This window comes from Oncorhynchus tshawytscha, linkage group LG07, assembly GCF_018296145.1.
Source record: "Oncorhynchus tshawytscha isolate Ot180627B linkage group LG07, Otsh_v2.0, whole genome shotgun sequence".
Lineage (NCBI taxonomy): Eukaryota > Metazoa > Chordata > Actinopteri > Salmoniformes > Salmonidae > Oncorhynchus > Oncorhynchus tshawytscha.
This window is the reverse complement of record NC_056435.1, coordinates 43,424,984-43,438,967: the sequence shown is the minus strand read 5'-3', so window position 1 is coordinate 43,438,967 and position 13,984 is coordinate 43,424,984. Positions and strand designations below refer to the sequence as shown.

Below are 13,984 nucleotides of genomic sequence, written 5' to 3'. Positions count from 1 at the left end.
TCCTTGGCTGGCATGGTTACACTTGGTCTGCAGTTGTGAGGCCTGTTGGACGTACTGCCAAATTCTCTAAAATAACGGAGGCAGTTTACAGTAGAGAAATGAACATTTAAGTCTCTGGCAACAGCTCTGGTGGACATTCCTGCAGTCAGCATGCCAATTGCACACTCCCGCAAAACTTGAGACATCTGTAGCATTGTGTTGTGTGACAAAACTGCACATTTTAGAATGGTCTTTCATTGACCCCAGCACAAGGTGCACCTGTGTAATAACCATGCTGTTTAATCAGCTTCTTGATATGCCACACATCAGGTGAATGGATTATCTTGGCACAGTTGAAATGCTCACTAGCAGGGATGTAAACAAATTTGGGAACCACATTTGAGAGAAATATACATTTTGCGCTTATGGAAAATTTCTGGGATCTTTTATTTCAGATCATGAAAGATTGCACCAACACTTTACATGTCGCATTTCTATTTTTTGTTCAGTATAACTTAAAGTAACTGCCCAGTGAAAATTTAACTTAAAAAGACCAAATAGAAACAGCAGAGTAGAAGAAAAAAATACATTGTATTACAAAGCTGAAGAATTCCTGATTTTATCTTGATGTCATGATGTCACACGTATATTGCTTGCATGTGATCCACTCGTGAAATGGGTACCCCTCCTATCACAACAACACACTCTTCAATTTCTCAGTCCTTTGTTCACTCTTCCATCTATTTCTATCCATGAACAGAGATACAATACATCGAACTCCAACCAGAGCCCAAACTAGCCTCTACAATTAAGGTAGGAGAAGAGAGCTGCCACAGGATACAGAAGTCATTAAAAGATCAGAAGCCAATTGATCATTGGATCAATAAGCTAAGCCCCTCCTCCATAAAGGTGCAGCATGACGCCAGTTGGCTCAATAGTTTCCATCCATCTTCAAAGTGGATGCCTGCCACACAACCCAATACCGCCATTCAACGTAGGGAAACAGAGTACACACGGGAATATCTACACACCATCGATCCCTGTTCATTCCATTGGCCCAGACCAAGGCCTTTAAGCTGAGATATCCACAGCAGAATGTGTATGAACAAGAGGTCATAGTGAGATATAGATGACAACTGGGTTGGAGACAAATGCTTTTGGCTGGCATCTCATTGTGGTTGAGAATACAGAACAGAGGTAGGCTAGGCAACATTGGTTCTGGAGTGTCTGATAGTATCTGCAGGCTCGTAATCCACCCAGGCTCTGAAGCACCTGACGCAATCAATCATCTCCGCTCCTGAGCCACAATGAAAAACTCCATTAGTTGAGCCACAGGAGGATTCCGATTCCACTCCAAATGGCTGCTGTTCATCAACCCAGGAGGGAGATAAACATTGGAGGACGAGGTAAGTTACCTCCTATACAATGTAAAGCACTTTGACACCAGGTGAAAAATATAACTAACCATATATGCAATTAATCATTATTATCAAAAGCTGGTCTTGAGGCTGGATAGAGCAAAAAACATAGCTGACACTGCCACATTCCAGGATCAACATTGCCTTCCCCTGTGGTACAACGTTCAGTAGCTCTCACATGGCTGTTAGCCTACCAGACTCAACAAATGTGGGCTGAGTTGTTTCAAGCCTGGACACACAACTAGGCTACATCCTGGTTTACAGCTAGTAGATGGGAGTGTAACATGACCAAGCAGACCTCTAGGAAACAAACCCAGATGTGGGTCTCGTTCCCACAGGCCAGGCCTTGGCAGATGGGCCTGGTTGTTGACTCCAGGCAGACAGTACACCCTGGTGTAGGGTGTAAATGTGGGAGGGAGAGGGGCCTAGGCAGACCTCTGGGTATAGAACAGAATGTAGGCCTGAGTGTTGCACACCTCCTCCACGCTGCACACGTTCATCTCAGAGTCATTACAGTGGACCCAGAAACCTGGAAACACACACAGGGCTGGTTACAGTTTGGCAAACTGTGTCACCTACAGTCAACAGAAACTCATGTAATCTCACAGTATCAGGTTATATTCGGAGCCAATTGTTCATGAGAACCAACTGTACTATACAAAACCCAATGTTTTCAAAATCTGAAATGTCCACAACAAGACAAAAATCAACTTAAAATGTACCAGTTAGGCTATTCTAAGCCCGAGTTGTTAGCTTTGATGCCAGTTTCTGATATCTTGGTCCCACTCACCTCCCTCGGTGTTGTAGCAGTATGCGGTGTAATGCCCTGAGCCAAAGCCTTTTCCGTGGTGCATGACTACAGCAGACAGGTCGTAGGTGTAGCCCTCTCTGTTGACCGACTGGCCAGAGTCTGTGCAGCAGTAGGGCTCTATGTTCAAAACCTGGTCAAAAGCCACATGGACGCCGATCTTCTCCCGGTGGTTCCGGCCTGACCATCTGTCACAACAGGGATTGGTTATCTTACGGTTGTCACTGATACAAGACATCCCTTTGCAGAACAAAATCTATCATACCAACTAAACCACAAGATGACATTGTACTTTAACATGCAACATACATTTAAGAAACTAACAGAAAGTGTGGGTGTAAATCTTGACTGTGTAAGCAGACAAAGTCTTCAAATTCAGTAGACCAACTGGGTGTGTGAAAAGAAAGGCTTCCTGCAGATGTAATAAACGCTCTGAATGACCAAAACGGACTAAAGTTCAGGGGCTAACCTGAAGCGTTTGAGGTGCAGCCGTAGAACCTGAGGTAGGCGGTAGATAAGCAGCTGCTTACATGCCTCTGACAGAACCAGGGGCTTGTGGGACGTCTTTCGTCTTTTCCCTGACAATTATAAAACATACATATCACAGACGTGTAACATTTGTGTGACGGAGGTATAGGATGGGATCACCCAGAAAATGCAGAACTATATTGTGATTACCCTAAAACACAAACTCAGTTTCACTTTAATTATCCACCAATTGACTAGTTTGTCAAATAAAATCTGGCCCAAAATGAAAGAAACACACAATAGGCCTAATTCCTTAACCATGATTAGTCTACACCTGTTGTTTATGAGAGCATGTGACAAAAACAATTATTCGATTTCATGAATCTGGTCAAATAGCCAAATAAAAACTATGGAAAAACACAGTACAGGAAGATTTGTCTATTCCACAAACAGATAGATTTGTTTCTGTCCCAGTACTAACTGTTGCAGTGGTTGCAGGCGTAGATGCTGCCCTCCAGGGCCTCTGTCTCAGTGAACTTGGCCAGCATCTCAGTGAGGGAGCAGCTGCGCTGGTAGGCCAGAGAAGCAGCCGAGCCCTTCTCCGTGCTGTGGTAGCGCTCTGGGAACTCCAGGGACAGGTCCCAGAACGGCTCCACCGTGTTCGACTTGTGCTTACAGGACAGACACGTCACCTGGACAGATGCAGGGATAACCAAGCAAACATTTACCAAGGGCTTATTAGTTCAAATCTGACAGAGCCAACACACCTTAGTCCTGGTGCTGGAGAGCAACTATTGTCCTGCTTGACTTGAGACGTATAAAAAAAGGCTGTGTAACAAGCAATAGGTATCTCTTTAAAAAAAGAATGCTCACCTGGAGTGAAATCCAGCAATCAACTAGTATAAGAGTGGAGAAAACCTTGTCTAAAGTGGGAATGCTATAGAGTAGAAAGAGCTTAAACATCCTTGTGATTTACTTTTAGCCATGATAGGGTGCCGAACGTCAAACCAAATTAATGTGTTATGTACAATTACCATGTCAATGAGTAGAGACCTTTACCTGGCTGAGTAGCTGCCCATGAAAGATGGTGTTGAGGACCTTGAGCACTTGCTTGGAGAGCTTCCTCTGGGTGATGGGGATGACGATCCTGCGCTTGCTGCCCTCTGATTCCAGCTCCTGCTGCACCTTGTCCAGCAACTCACACAAAAACTCCTGTGCGTCCTGCTGGTCATAGCCACGGAACGCTGGGATCAGGTTCCACACAGAGTGCAGCATGGCAAAGGGCGACACCAGCGACCAGCGGCCCGACCACATGACCCTGAACAGAGTGTGCAGCTCATGGCACAGTGACATCTGCTGGCGGGTGGAGGAGCGCGGCTCCTTGGGTTGTACCAGTTCTGCTGCATTTAGGCAGGGGAGCGAGCTCTGCTTGCTGCCCGTGGGCAGACCCCCTATGCCTGTCTTTTCCATGCCACGTCCTAGAGGGCAGCCTGGTGTGGCTACACTACCACCACCAACCACAGCCCCTGCCACACCCTGGTTGGTCTTGGCCAGCAGCTCCTCAGTCTCACACATGTCCAATTTGAGGAAGCACTCCCTGAATTTCTGCAGGTGGCTCAGCACCTGTAAGATAGAGTTCATGTAGCACGTGTTCCCAAGGTTGCGTAGCCCTGTGACCCCTGGGGCCAGTCTCCGATGGGTTGCCTTATGGGAGTAGTACCTCCGCACTCTGAGTTTACGAGTCCTGCCATTGCTGGGAGGTTTCAGGGATAGAAGGGAGGGCTTCTTGGGTGGAGGAAGACGCTCCGGAGGGTCGCGGAACTTCAGGGGGATAAGTGTGATGGTTGAGCGAGGAGCCTGGGTGAGCAGCCTGGCACTCTTCCTTGGCTGCAAATTGTCAAACTCTCCCATGAGTCTCCTCTTCACCTCGTTTTTCTGGCGCCGGACCTCCTCCTTCTCCTGCTCAAGTTTCTCCTCCCGCTGGTTCTGTTCCTCCTGCTGCCGGCTCCTCCAGTGGCGCAGCATCTTCCCCAGCAGCACCTTCCTCCGGTGCCACAGGGCTGTTTGCATGGCTGGTTGAGGCCCACCCTCGCCCACCCAGGGAGTGCAGTCCCCCCCTGCAGAGGAGCGCAGGGAGCGCCTGCCAGAGCTGCGCACAGTGGACAGTGCCCCACGCAGGAGCTTGAGGTCTCCCTCAGCGTTGTCATTGAGCACATAGTCCCCACAGGCAAAGCAGAAGATGTCCAGCTCCCGCACCTCCATGGCCAGGGGGTGACGTGACTCCTGGAAGTGTTTGAGGGAGTGCTCTTCCATGAAGCGGCCACAGGCCACGTGGGAGCACTTGAGGCAGGCCCACACGGACTCGGTGGTGCAGCAGTCCACGCAGCGCCATTTCTGTGGATTGAGGATGGAGTGGTCGTGGCCCAGGCGAAGGCGTCCCACATGTTTACAGCGGTCCATCTCTCCAGATGCACATGTGCCTGCCCACAGCGTCAGGACACAAGCCCCTGTGCCAAGCAGCAATTCATCCTACAGGAGGGAAACAGATACACTTCAGTACATCACAGGAACATAATTCAACCATTTCATTTTAGATATGCCAAATGCAAAAATGTGTTCTCTATATGAAATTAAAATGGTGTAGCATGCGGATTTTAAGGCCCAAGAACATGAACTTGTTCACCATGTAGGCTTGTTTTACTTACTGTAAAAACACTGTGTGCTGATGTAGGTCAGTGTTCCTTCGACATATGAAAAGGGCCCTTCCCAAGTGCATTCAGTCAGCTTCACTCATGTCTGATTCCGAATCCTGAATAAACGGAGTATACAAAGCAGGAAAATAAATGGTGCTTATATAGCTAGCTCTTTACATTTACAGGTGAAGAGGCACATTTTGTAGCAAAACAAATATTTCTAACCAATTAAAGCATATAAACTTGCTAACTGTGGCCATTTACAGTCCGTGTTAAATTCTGCTGTTCAGTTTCTTAGCAGAACGAAACACTGCTTATAAACAAAGAATTGTTACGCAATTGAGTTTAGCCGGTAACACGTTATTGACTAGTTAGCAAGTCTGACAAATAACCAATCGATTTATCCATGATTACAAACAAAGGGGTCCAACTGTATTGAACATTTTTTCTGAAGTTTGCAAGTTAGCCTCACTGGCCAACATGCGTTGGGTTGGCGACCAATCAATGGACTCGATATCAAACTGTGCAATATGCTAGCTAGCGCCTGGTACATGGCTTGCCAAATGGTACCAGTTGCCATAACGTGGCCACTCGGCTTGTAACACAATGAAAATGTAGCCAACGTTAGTTACTCAATCCACCCGAAGCGGGCTAGAGTGTGTTCTTGTTCATTTAGCGAAGTAGCAAGCTCGAACTTATTGTTGCCTGTTTGGTTATAAAGCCAGCTTGCTCGCCAATACTATTGGCAATACAGATAGCTAGTTAGCTACTTGTTGGTAACGTTAGCTAGACAAATTACCCATTATACACTGTATTTCTTGATAATCATTCGGCTGATACAATAGGCACATTATTTGATGACAAAGAAAATGTCATTCGCCTCATAATTGTGTCCCTATACTGGAGTGTACTTTCTTCAATTTAAGACAAATACACAATCAATAGCTTGGTGGCTAGCTAGCATTACTAGCTAGGCTTGCTATCAGAACAAAGACTGGTCTGAAACCCACTTTCTTGCGAAAATTCAACTTCGGGTTGATGTGATTGACAACGACGGAAAAAAGAAAAGAAAAAAATCACTGACGTTTTGCCTGTTAAATAGCTAGCATCCACGGAGCCGCAATGTAAACAAAGAGAACTGTGTCTGATATCAACTTTTGAGTACATCTTCAAACAAAACACCGGGAGGTCAACCTAGAATAAAGTCACACATTCTGAGAAAACATACAATATAGCTAGCTAACGTTATGAACCCCTACAGTTCTGAGGTTGACAATGTCAGTAGCTAGCTACTTGATCTAAAAAAGAACGGTTTGATGTATTAGTTAAAGAAAATGCTTCTATTTACCGCCATCGTCTATACGCGAAAGCTGTCACAAACCTCGAGACAACCGAACAATATCAGTCCTGGAATCAACTCATTCTGATTGGATTGAGCTGATCACTCTTCGGTTGAGCTTGAGCTTTCATTGGTACAAGAGGTGGCATTCATTAAATTGATCGTGAAAAGATATGAGCAGTAAACCCACCGCAGTCCACATTATTTGAGCTCAGTTGGTAAACCCAATGCCGTTTTTACAAGGCATATGGCTTTTTTTTATTAGCACAATCATTGATTTATTTCAATTCATTAGTATGGCATACTTTTCCCATTCATAACAGCTTAAATAGTCACCAATAAACCATTCATGACTGACTGTAGTTGGTGAAAAAGGCCAGCGACAATATACACAAAATATGTACATGGTTAATGAGGAACATAATCAATTTGACATTTACAAAAATGTTTATTTAGTGTTTTGTCAGACATTTTTATAATAATGACCAACAATAAGTAGAACCATAAAGCCCAGGGGTGCATTCATTACGCCGATTCTGTTGCAAAAGTTTCGCAACAGAAACCGTTCACTCCAAACGAAAACGATAGTTTGTATTAGTCAAATCCATGTAGGGCCCTCCCAGTTTCGTTCTGTTTGTTCCCTTTGGGTTCCTAGAGTAAACGGTTTCCGTTGCAAAACGTTTTACAACAGACCAAACGTTTTGCAACGGAATTCGTCTAATGAATACACCCCAGATACAACGTTAGTATCTAACGAATACACTCCAGATACAACGTTAGTAGGTTCTTCAAACCGATTACTCATAAAGACAATCCACAAGACATTTGGGACAGCATTATTCTGTCAAGAGGTCAGACTTCAATACGGTTTTGATCTAATCTAATTTTCAGCATGAGATATTCCTTGCAGTGGTTGTGAAAGCCTTTGAACAGTTTGAGTTGCTGTACTAATGCTCAGTACATACATTTCCTGCTGCCATAAAGAATTTCCTGTACATGACTACCGCTTGTAGCACAAACAGCTTTAGCCATTAATGCTTTGAAAAGCTGGTCATGGCTCACATCAACACCATCATCCCAGACCCACAAATCCACAGATGATGCAATCTATTGCACTCCACACTGCCCTTCCCCACTTGGACAAATGGAACACTTGGGTGAGAATGCTGTTCATTGACTACAGCTCAGCGTTCAACACCATAGTGCCATCAAAGCGCATCACTAACACAGATAGAACAACAGACTGATATTTCACTGTATGTATAAATGTGAAGCACCGGGTTGGCGTTTCCACTCACTACCAATTATGTTAGTAAGAGGAAGCCCACTGCCGGCGGTGGGAGAAGATGAACGAGATAAATTTTGGCCGACATTCTGCACATTTTCTCATCGATTAAACATTTGATCTCAATACAGTTTTCTGTTCCCAAAACTAGAATATGTTATGAACAGAGTGGACTAAGTTTTGTAGACTTTACTCTTTGCAAAAGTTTTTTAGTCACTAAGCTAAGGCCCCTGAGACTGAACACCTCCCTCGCAACTGGATCCTGGATTTCCTGACAGGCCGCCCCCAGGTGGTGAATGGCTGCATCACCGCTTGGTATGACAACTGCTTGGCATTCAACGGCAAAGAGCTACAGAGGGTAGTGCTTACAGCCCCATACATCACTTGGGTCAAGCTCCCTGCCACCCTGGACCTCTATACCAGGCGGTGTCAGAGGAAGGCCCAAAAAATTGTCAAAGACTCCAGCCACAGACTGTTCTCTCTTCTACCGCAGGGAAAGTGGTACCAATGCACCAAGTCTGAGACCAACAGGACCCCGAAGAGCTTCTACCCCAAGCCATAAGACTTCTAAACAAGACTGCTAAATAGCAAATCAAATGGCTACCTGGACTGGCCCTTTTTTGCTCTAACTCTGACTATGCACACACTAGACTCTACCCACACTTTAGTAGACAGAAACAATTAGGGTGAAGTGCCTTGCTCAAGGCCACTTTGACAGATTGTGTACCTAGTCGGCTCAGGGATTCAAACCAGAGACCTTTCGGTTACTGGTCCAACGCTCTTAACCACTAGGTTACCTACCACCCCACACATAACATGTACATACTGACACCACACTCACACACTTTCATACTCACCACATATTTTTTATTTATTTTTCATCTCACCTTTATTTAACCAGGTAAGCTAGTTGAGAACAAGTTCTCATTTACAACTGCGACCTGGCCAAGATAAAGCAAAGCAGTGTGACACAAACAACAACACAGAGTTGCACATGGAATTAACAAGCGTACAGTCAATAACACAATAGAACAGTGTGTGTAAATGGCATAAGGAGGTAAGGCAATAAATAGGCCATATTAGCGAAGTAATTACAATTTAGCAGATTACCACTGGAGTGATAGATGAGCAGATGATGATGTGCAAGTAGTGATACTGGTGTACAAAAGAGCAGAAAAGTAAATAAAAACAATATGGGGATGAAGTAGGTAGATTGGGTGGGCTATTTACAGATGGGCTATGTACAGCTGCAGCAATCGGTTAGCTGCTCAGTTAGCTGATGTTTAAAGTTAGTGAGGGAAATATAGGTATCCAGCTTCAGCGATTTTCGCAATTCGTTCCAGTCACTGGCAGCAGAGAACTGGAAGGAAAGGCGGCCAAAGGAGGTGTTGGCTTTGGGGATGACCAGTGAGATATGCTGCTGCTAGTACTTTACCCCTACCAATATGTACGGTACTGTACATAGCTACCTCAATTACTCTGTACCCTTCCACATTGACTCAGTACTGGTACTCCTTATATATAGGGAGTACCAGTACCGAGTCGATGTGCAGGGGTACAAGGTAATTGAGGTAGCAATAATGTTTTGTACACTCAGTGTATAGCCATGTTATTTTTATTCATTATTTTTATTTGTTATTCACTGTGTCACTATTTATGTTATATTATTTTATTTTAATCTTATCTTTAGCTCTGCATTGTTGGAAAAGGACCCTTAAGTAAGTATTTCACAGTTACTGTACACCTGATGTCTATGAAGCATGTGACAGAGTGTGGTCCCTGGGAGCACCAGCTGTTTGCACACTTTGCTGAACATCTTCAGGTATTGGGTCATGGTGTTAACACAGTACGCTGGCGCGTAGAGGCCCTCAGGCATGGTGGCAAACACAGAAGGCAGCTCCACGATGCTGGGGCCCAGGAAGCTTTGCATGAACTCTTTCATCAGGTTCCAGCAGTCCCCAGGGACCATACAGTTGCAGTACATGTCACGTGGGACTAGGTGGGTGAGGAAGGAATCAGGAAATCATAATAGCAGTGGTGGGAGCCACGGCTCTCTACCTTGTGCCCCTTGGCGTTCTGGAAGTGGCTCTTCAACTTAGCCATGAGCATGTCAGGCAGGGACCCCCTTCAAACAGGGCTAAGCAGCTCAGGGTTGTTTCTGAGTTATGCATCACATACAGGAATTTGGTAGGCTGGCCTGTGACAAACAGAGACAAAGAGGGAGAAAATAAAGATTAGGTGGCTGTTGTGGGTAGTTGAAGGATGTAGTCTGATGAATTACATGACAGATAATTTAGTTTATGTCATAGCTTTGCAGTGCAACTTTAGTTACCCCTGGCATTTCCTGTGGCATGGTAAGTCTCACAGTCCACAGTAAATCTTCCTGCTTCACAGCGCCTAACTGCTCCAACTTCTTGTGCAGAATTGATATTGTCTGTTGCACACTCTTTCCCTCAGATAAACGCACCTGACACACACTAAGCATTGGATACAGCACACAGAGTAAAAATATTAATAACATTAAGATATTGTTTAGCACTAAAAATCAGATATTGAACAATGTCAGATCTGAATGGTGATGAAAGTTGAGAGCATGCTTGGAAGAAATCAACCAGGTGACAGGTAATTTAATTGTGCATTGTTGCATTGTTGATCCCAATGATTTAGATATACACTAGATGCTAATTGGGGGCTTTGTGTTGAAACCACAGTGCCTTCATTTTGGCACTCCCCCACCATTGTAAAGTATTTTAGGAAGCTATAGAAATGCATTATTAAGGTCACATTTGTTTTTACCACGTTTATTCTATTTACAGACACATTTATTCATGCATACTTACTTTTACATTATATTATGTGAGCTAAACATAAACATATAGAATTATATTTTTTTAAGTATAATTTTTTAGAGATTGCTAATATTACTGTCCCCACTATAACATTTTTAAAAAAAACTTAAATACATGTAATTTTGTCCTGGAAGCATTTAATTTAAATACTGTAGAATTCAATGACTTCTTATGGAGGACTGCCAACATGGCCAACTGGTGGATTCAAAGGATCTCATCAAAGACTGTACAGTATGTTTAGAAACTGTGTTCTCAATGGCCAGTATATACAGTAGCATCAGCAATCCTGCATTTATAAATCACTGGTTGATCCACATGGGATCTTGGACCATGTAAGAGACCAGGTGTGAGAAGTTGTAGCTAGCTAACTACTGATATTTCATGAGTTTTATAAGAAAGCAACCAAAACTAACAATAGATCTCACCAAGTCACCCCCATTGATTTAATCAAGCTTGATATTATGGGGGTAGAAGGAAGAACGTTCAACTGGATAGAGACTTCCCCATCATTTCAGGCAGCTACCTGGTGGATAACGGTACACCAACAGGGGAGCATGATTAGTCCTCTGTTGTTCTCAATCATGATCAATGATGTTTATTCTCAGGTACAGACGGCTATTTGGAGGTCGTTATTTGCAGATGATGGGGCCTTATGGAAGAGGGGAAGAGATGTGCCATACATAGTCAGGAAGGTACAGGAAGCAATTGATGAGGTAGAGCAGTGGGTATTAATGTGGTGATTTAGGTTCTGTAGAGAACTCAGTATTCGTTACCAGGAAGAAAGTGGGAGATGAGGTATGCTTGAGTTTCTATGTGAGAAACTTGAAGAGAGTCGGGGCCTTCAGGTTCCTTGGGGTATATTTTGGCACTAGACTAACCTGGGCAGAACACATTGAGAGAGTGGTGGGAAATTGTAAGAAGGGGATAAATGTGATGCGCTGTCTGACAGGGAAGGAGTGGGGGTCGTTCCTCAGTGAGGACCATGTATGTTGCATTGATCTGATCTGTAATAGACTATGGCAGTACAGTGTATGGTTTGGCAGGCCGGACCTCATTGGAAAGGACTCTGAATATGTAGTGGGGTGTTTCGGACACCCCAATTGGATGCAATACAGGTGGAGATGGGGGATATGCCATTGCAGATTAGGAGACAGCAGCTGGAAATTAATTATTGGGTCAACCTACAGGAATGTGGGGTGTCTCATCCTGTGAAAGGGATTTTACAGGCATGCTGGGAACATGAGCGAAGACAGAACACAAGCTTTGGGTGGGTAATACCCAGGCGAAGGAGATGGGACTGGGAGATGGGAGTTTAGTCCAACAGTAGCTATTCCTGTAAATCAACCATGGCTACTCCTGCCTCCAGTAGTTGATCTAAAGGTGTTGGAGAGACTACAGAAAGATAGGGAGGGTGTTGATCCATCTGATTTGTTAAGAACAAATTCTTATTTACAATGACGGTCTACCAAAAGGCAAAAGGCCTCCTGCGGGGACGAGGGCTGGGATAATAAAAAAAAAAAATTATATATATATATAAATATAGGACAAAATACACATCACAACAAGAGAGACAACACAACACTACATCAAGAGAGACCTAAAGACTACAACATAGCAAGGCAGCAACACATGATGACAACAACATGGTAGCAGCACAAGACATGGTCCAAACATTATTTGGCACAGACAACAGCCGCAATGTCAAGAAGGTAAAGACAACAATACATCATCTCGCAAAGCAGCCAATTTGAAGGAGCGAATGGCCCAACGGTTCTACAACATGGTGCTACTGCCAAGGATACGAGAGGACATTGCAGAGTATAAAATAAAATAAACTTGCACATGGCCCTGAAGAAGGCTTTTTTCAAGCCAGGGGCATGGTTCAAAGGTGAGACAAATCAAGAAACTGTATCAAAGGGGAGAGATATAGTCAGGTAGATCATCTGAAAACATGGTTGATAATCAGATGTAAGGTTTCCAGGATGTAATAATGTGGAATGAAAGTAATTAAGATAATACACATTTTGCTGTCAGGCATTCAACATTTGTGGACTTCTCTATCTGTACTCTGGATTTAGTTCTGTGTGCATTTTACAGTCACTGCCACTAGGTGGCAGTATTGTTTAATCAGATCATAAACTCGACCAGATTTATTTTGGTTCCTTAGTAAAGAAAGCAAGGATTTGAGTGGTCAGAAAAGCTATGATGCTAACCAATAAACTAAAACATTTTTACCTTAGGTTGAGTGTTTATCTCAAGGTAAATAAAAATGATAATCTATGATCTATTTAACATGTTCAACTAACGACTAACTCTAAACAGCATGTTTCATGTGTCAATGGATGTGTGTTCACACATTGGCTCGCTTTCTCACTCAGGCATCCTGATCCCGAGCTGTGAATTTCCAACATGCACTCTCAGAGAGGCTATCATCATTGGCAGCATATTCACAAAGTGCTCAATCCCTGTAGTGCATTCCGGGTAAGAGACACACTTTTACCTGAGTTATGTGTGCAATTTTGTATGATCTACGATGCCCTAACGTAATTGCTCGGCTTGCCGTTTTGGTTAGGGACTTAGTGTTTAAGCGTGGCAGCTTGACTATCGCTGATTATGTAAATGGTAATTAATGCGAATGTATGGTACAGTTTTGAAGGTAGTAGAACTGCAGGGCTTGCCACCACTTGTCCTCTGTGGAAATAATGCAGGAAACAAATGACTCATTCTTTTTTTGCAGTACTGCCATGCTCAAACTGGCAGCGATTGAGTACAATGGATCATCTTCCTGCGACTCTTACTGGACAAGAAATACGACCTGCCCTTCCGTGTTCTGGATGCCCTGTTCGGCCACTTCCTGTTCTTCCGCAGTGGCACCAAAGTCTGCTCACCATGGCGCAGCACTACAAGGCCGACCAGGCCTCAGAACATTAGGATGCTCTGCTGGAGCTGCTTAAATTGCAGACACACCCCAGATTTCTGCAGAGATCCGTCGGGAGCTGCAGAACTCGGTCCCGTGATCTGGAATCCGCCATGCCTGTCAGTGGCCTTGGACTGACTGTTACTGTAAAAATAAACATTTCGACATGTTTTTTTAAAAATAAATTGTTTGGCTTTTTAAAAAGTAAAATGTCTTAAGTTGTATTGC

At 44.0% G+C, this 13,984-nt stretch overlaps 1 protein-coding gene, 1 long non-coding RNA gene and 1 pseudogene across 4 annotated transcripts; 1 reads left to right on the top strand and 2 right to left on the bottom strand.

Moving 5' to 3' along the window:
- Nucleotides 1-399: 399 nt before the first annotated feature.
- Nucleotides 400-6,880, bottom strand: LOC112254563 (ubiquitin carboxyl-terminal hydrolase 49). 3 transcript variants are annotated; one of them, XM_024427256.2, is made up of 7 exons: nucleotides 6,715-6,880; nucleotides 5,379-5,482; nucleotides 3,733-5,202; nucleotides 3,155-3,365; nucleotides 2,675-2,783; nucleotides 2,188-2,393; nucleotides 400-1,926 (listed from the first exon to the last, which is right to left on the bottom strand). In XM_024427256.2, exons 3-7 carry the CDS (start codon nucleotides 5,131-5,133, stop codon nucleotides 1,823-1,825), a joined length of 2,031 nt encoding a protein of 676 aa, XP_024283024.1. In that variant the 5' UTR covers nucleotides 5,134-5,202; nucleotides 5,379-5,482; nucleotides 6,715-6,880; the 3' UTR covers nucleotides 400-1,822. The 3 variants fall into 3 exon arrangements, with proteins under 3 accessions (XP_024283024.1, XP_024283026.1, XP_024283025.1); XM_024427258.2 differs by having other exon boundaries at nucleotides 6,748-6,878; XM_024427257.2 differs by lacking the exon at nucleotides 6,715-6,880 and adding an exon at nucleotides 6,377-6,679.
- Nucleotides 6,881-9,638: 2,758 nt separating this feature from the next.
- LOC112255273 lies at nucleotides 9,639-11,422 on the bottom strand (annotated as a pseudogene).
- A 1,588-nt stretch (nucleotides 11,423-13,010) lies between these two features.
- On the top strand, nucleotides 13,011-13,960 carry LOC112255488. The gene is made up of 3 exons (XR_002954258.1): nucleotides 13,011-13,098; nucleotides 13,218-13,320; nucleotides 13,577-13,960. It is a non-coding gene; the product is annotated as an uncharacterized LOC112255488 (long non-coding RNA).
- The last annotated feature ends 24 nt before the right edge of the window (nucleotides 13,961-13,984 follow it).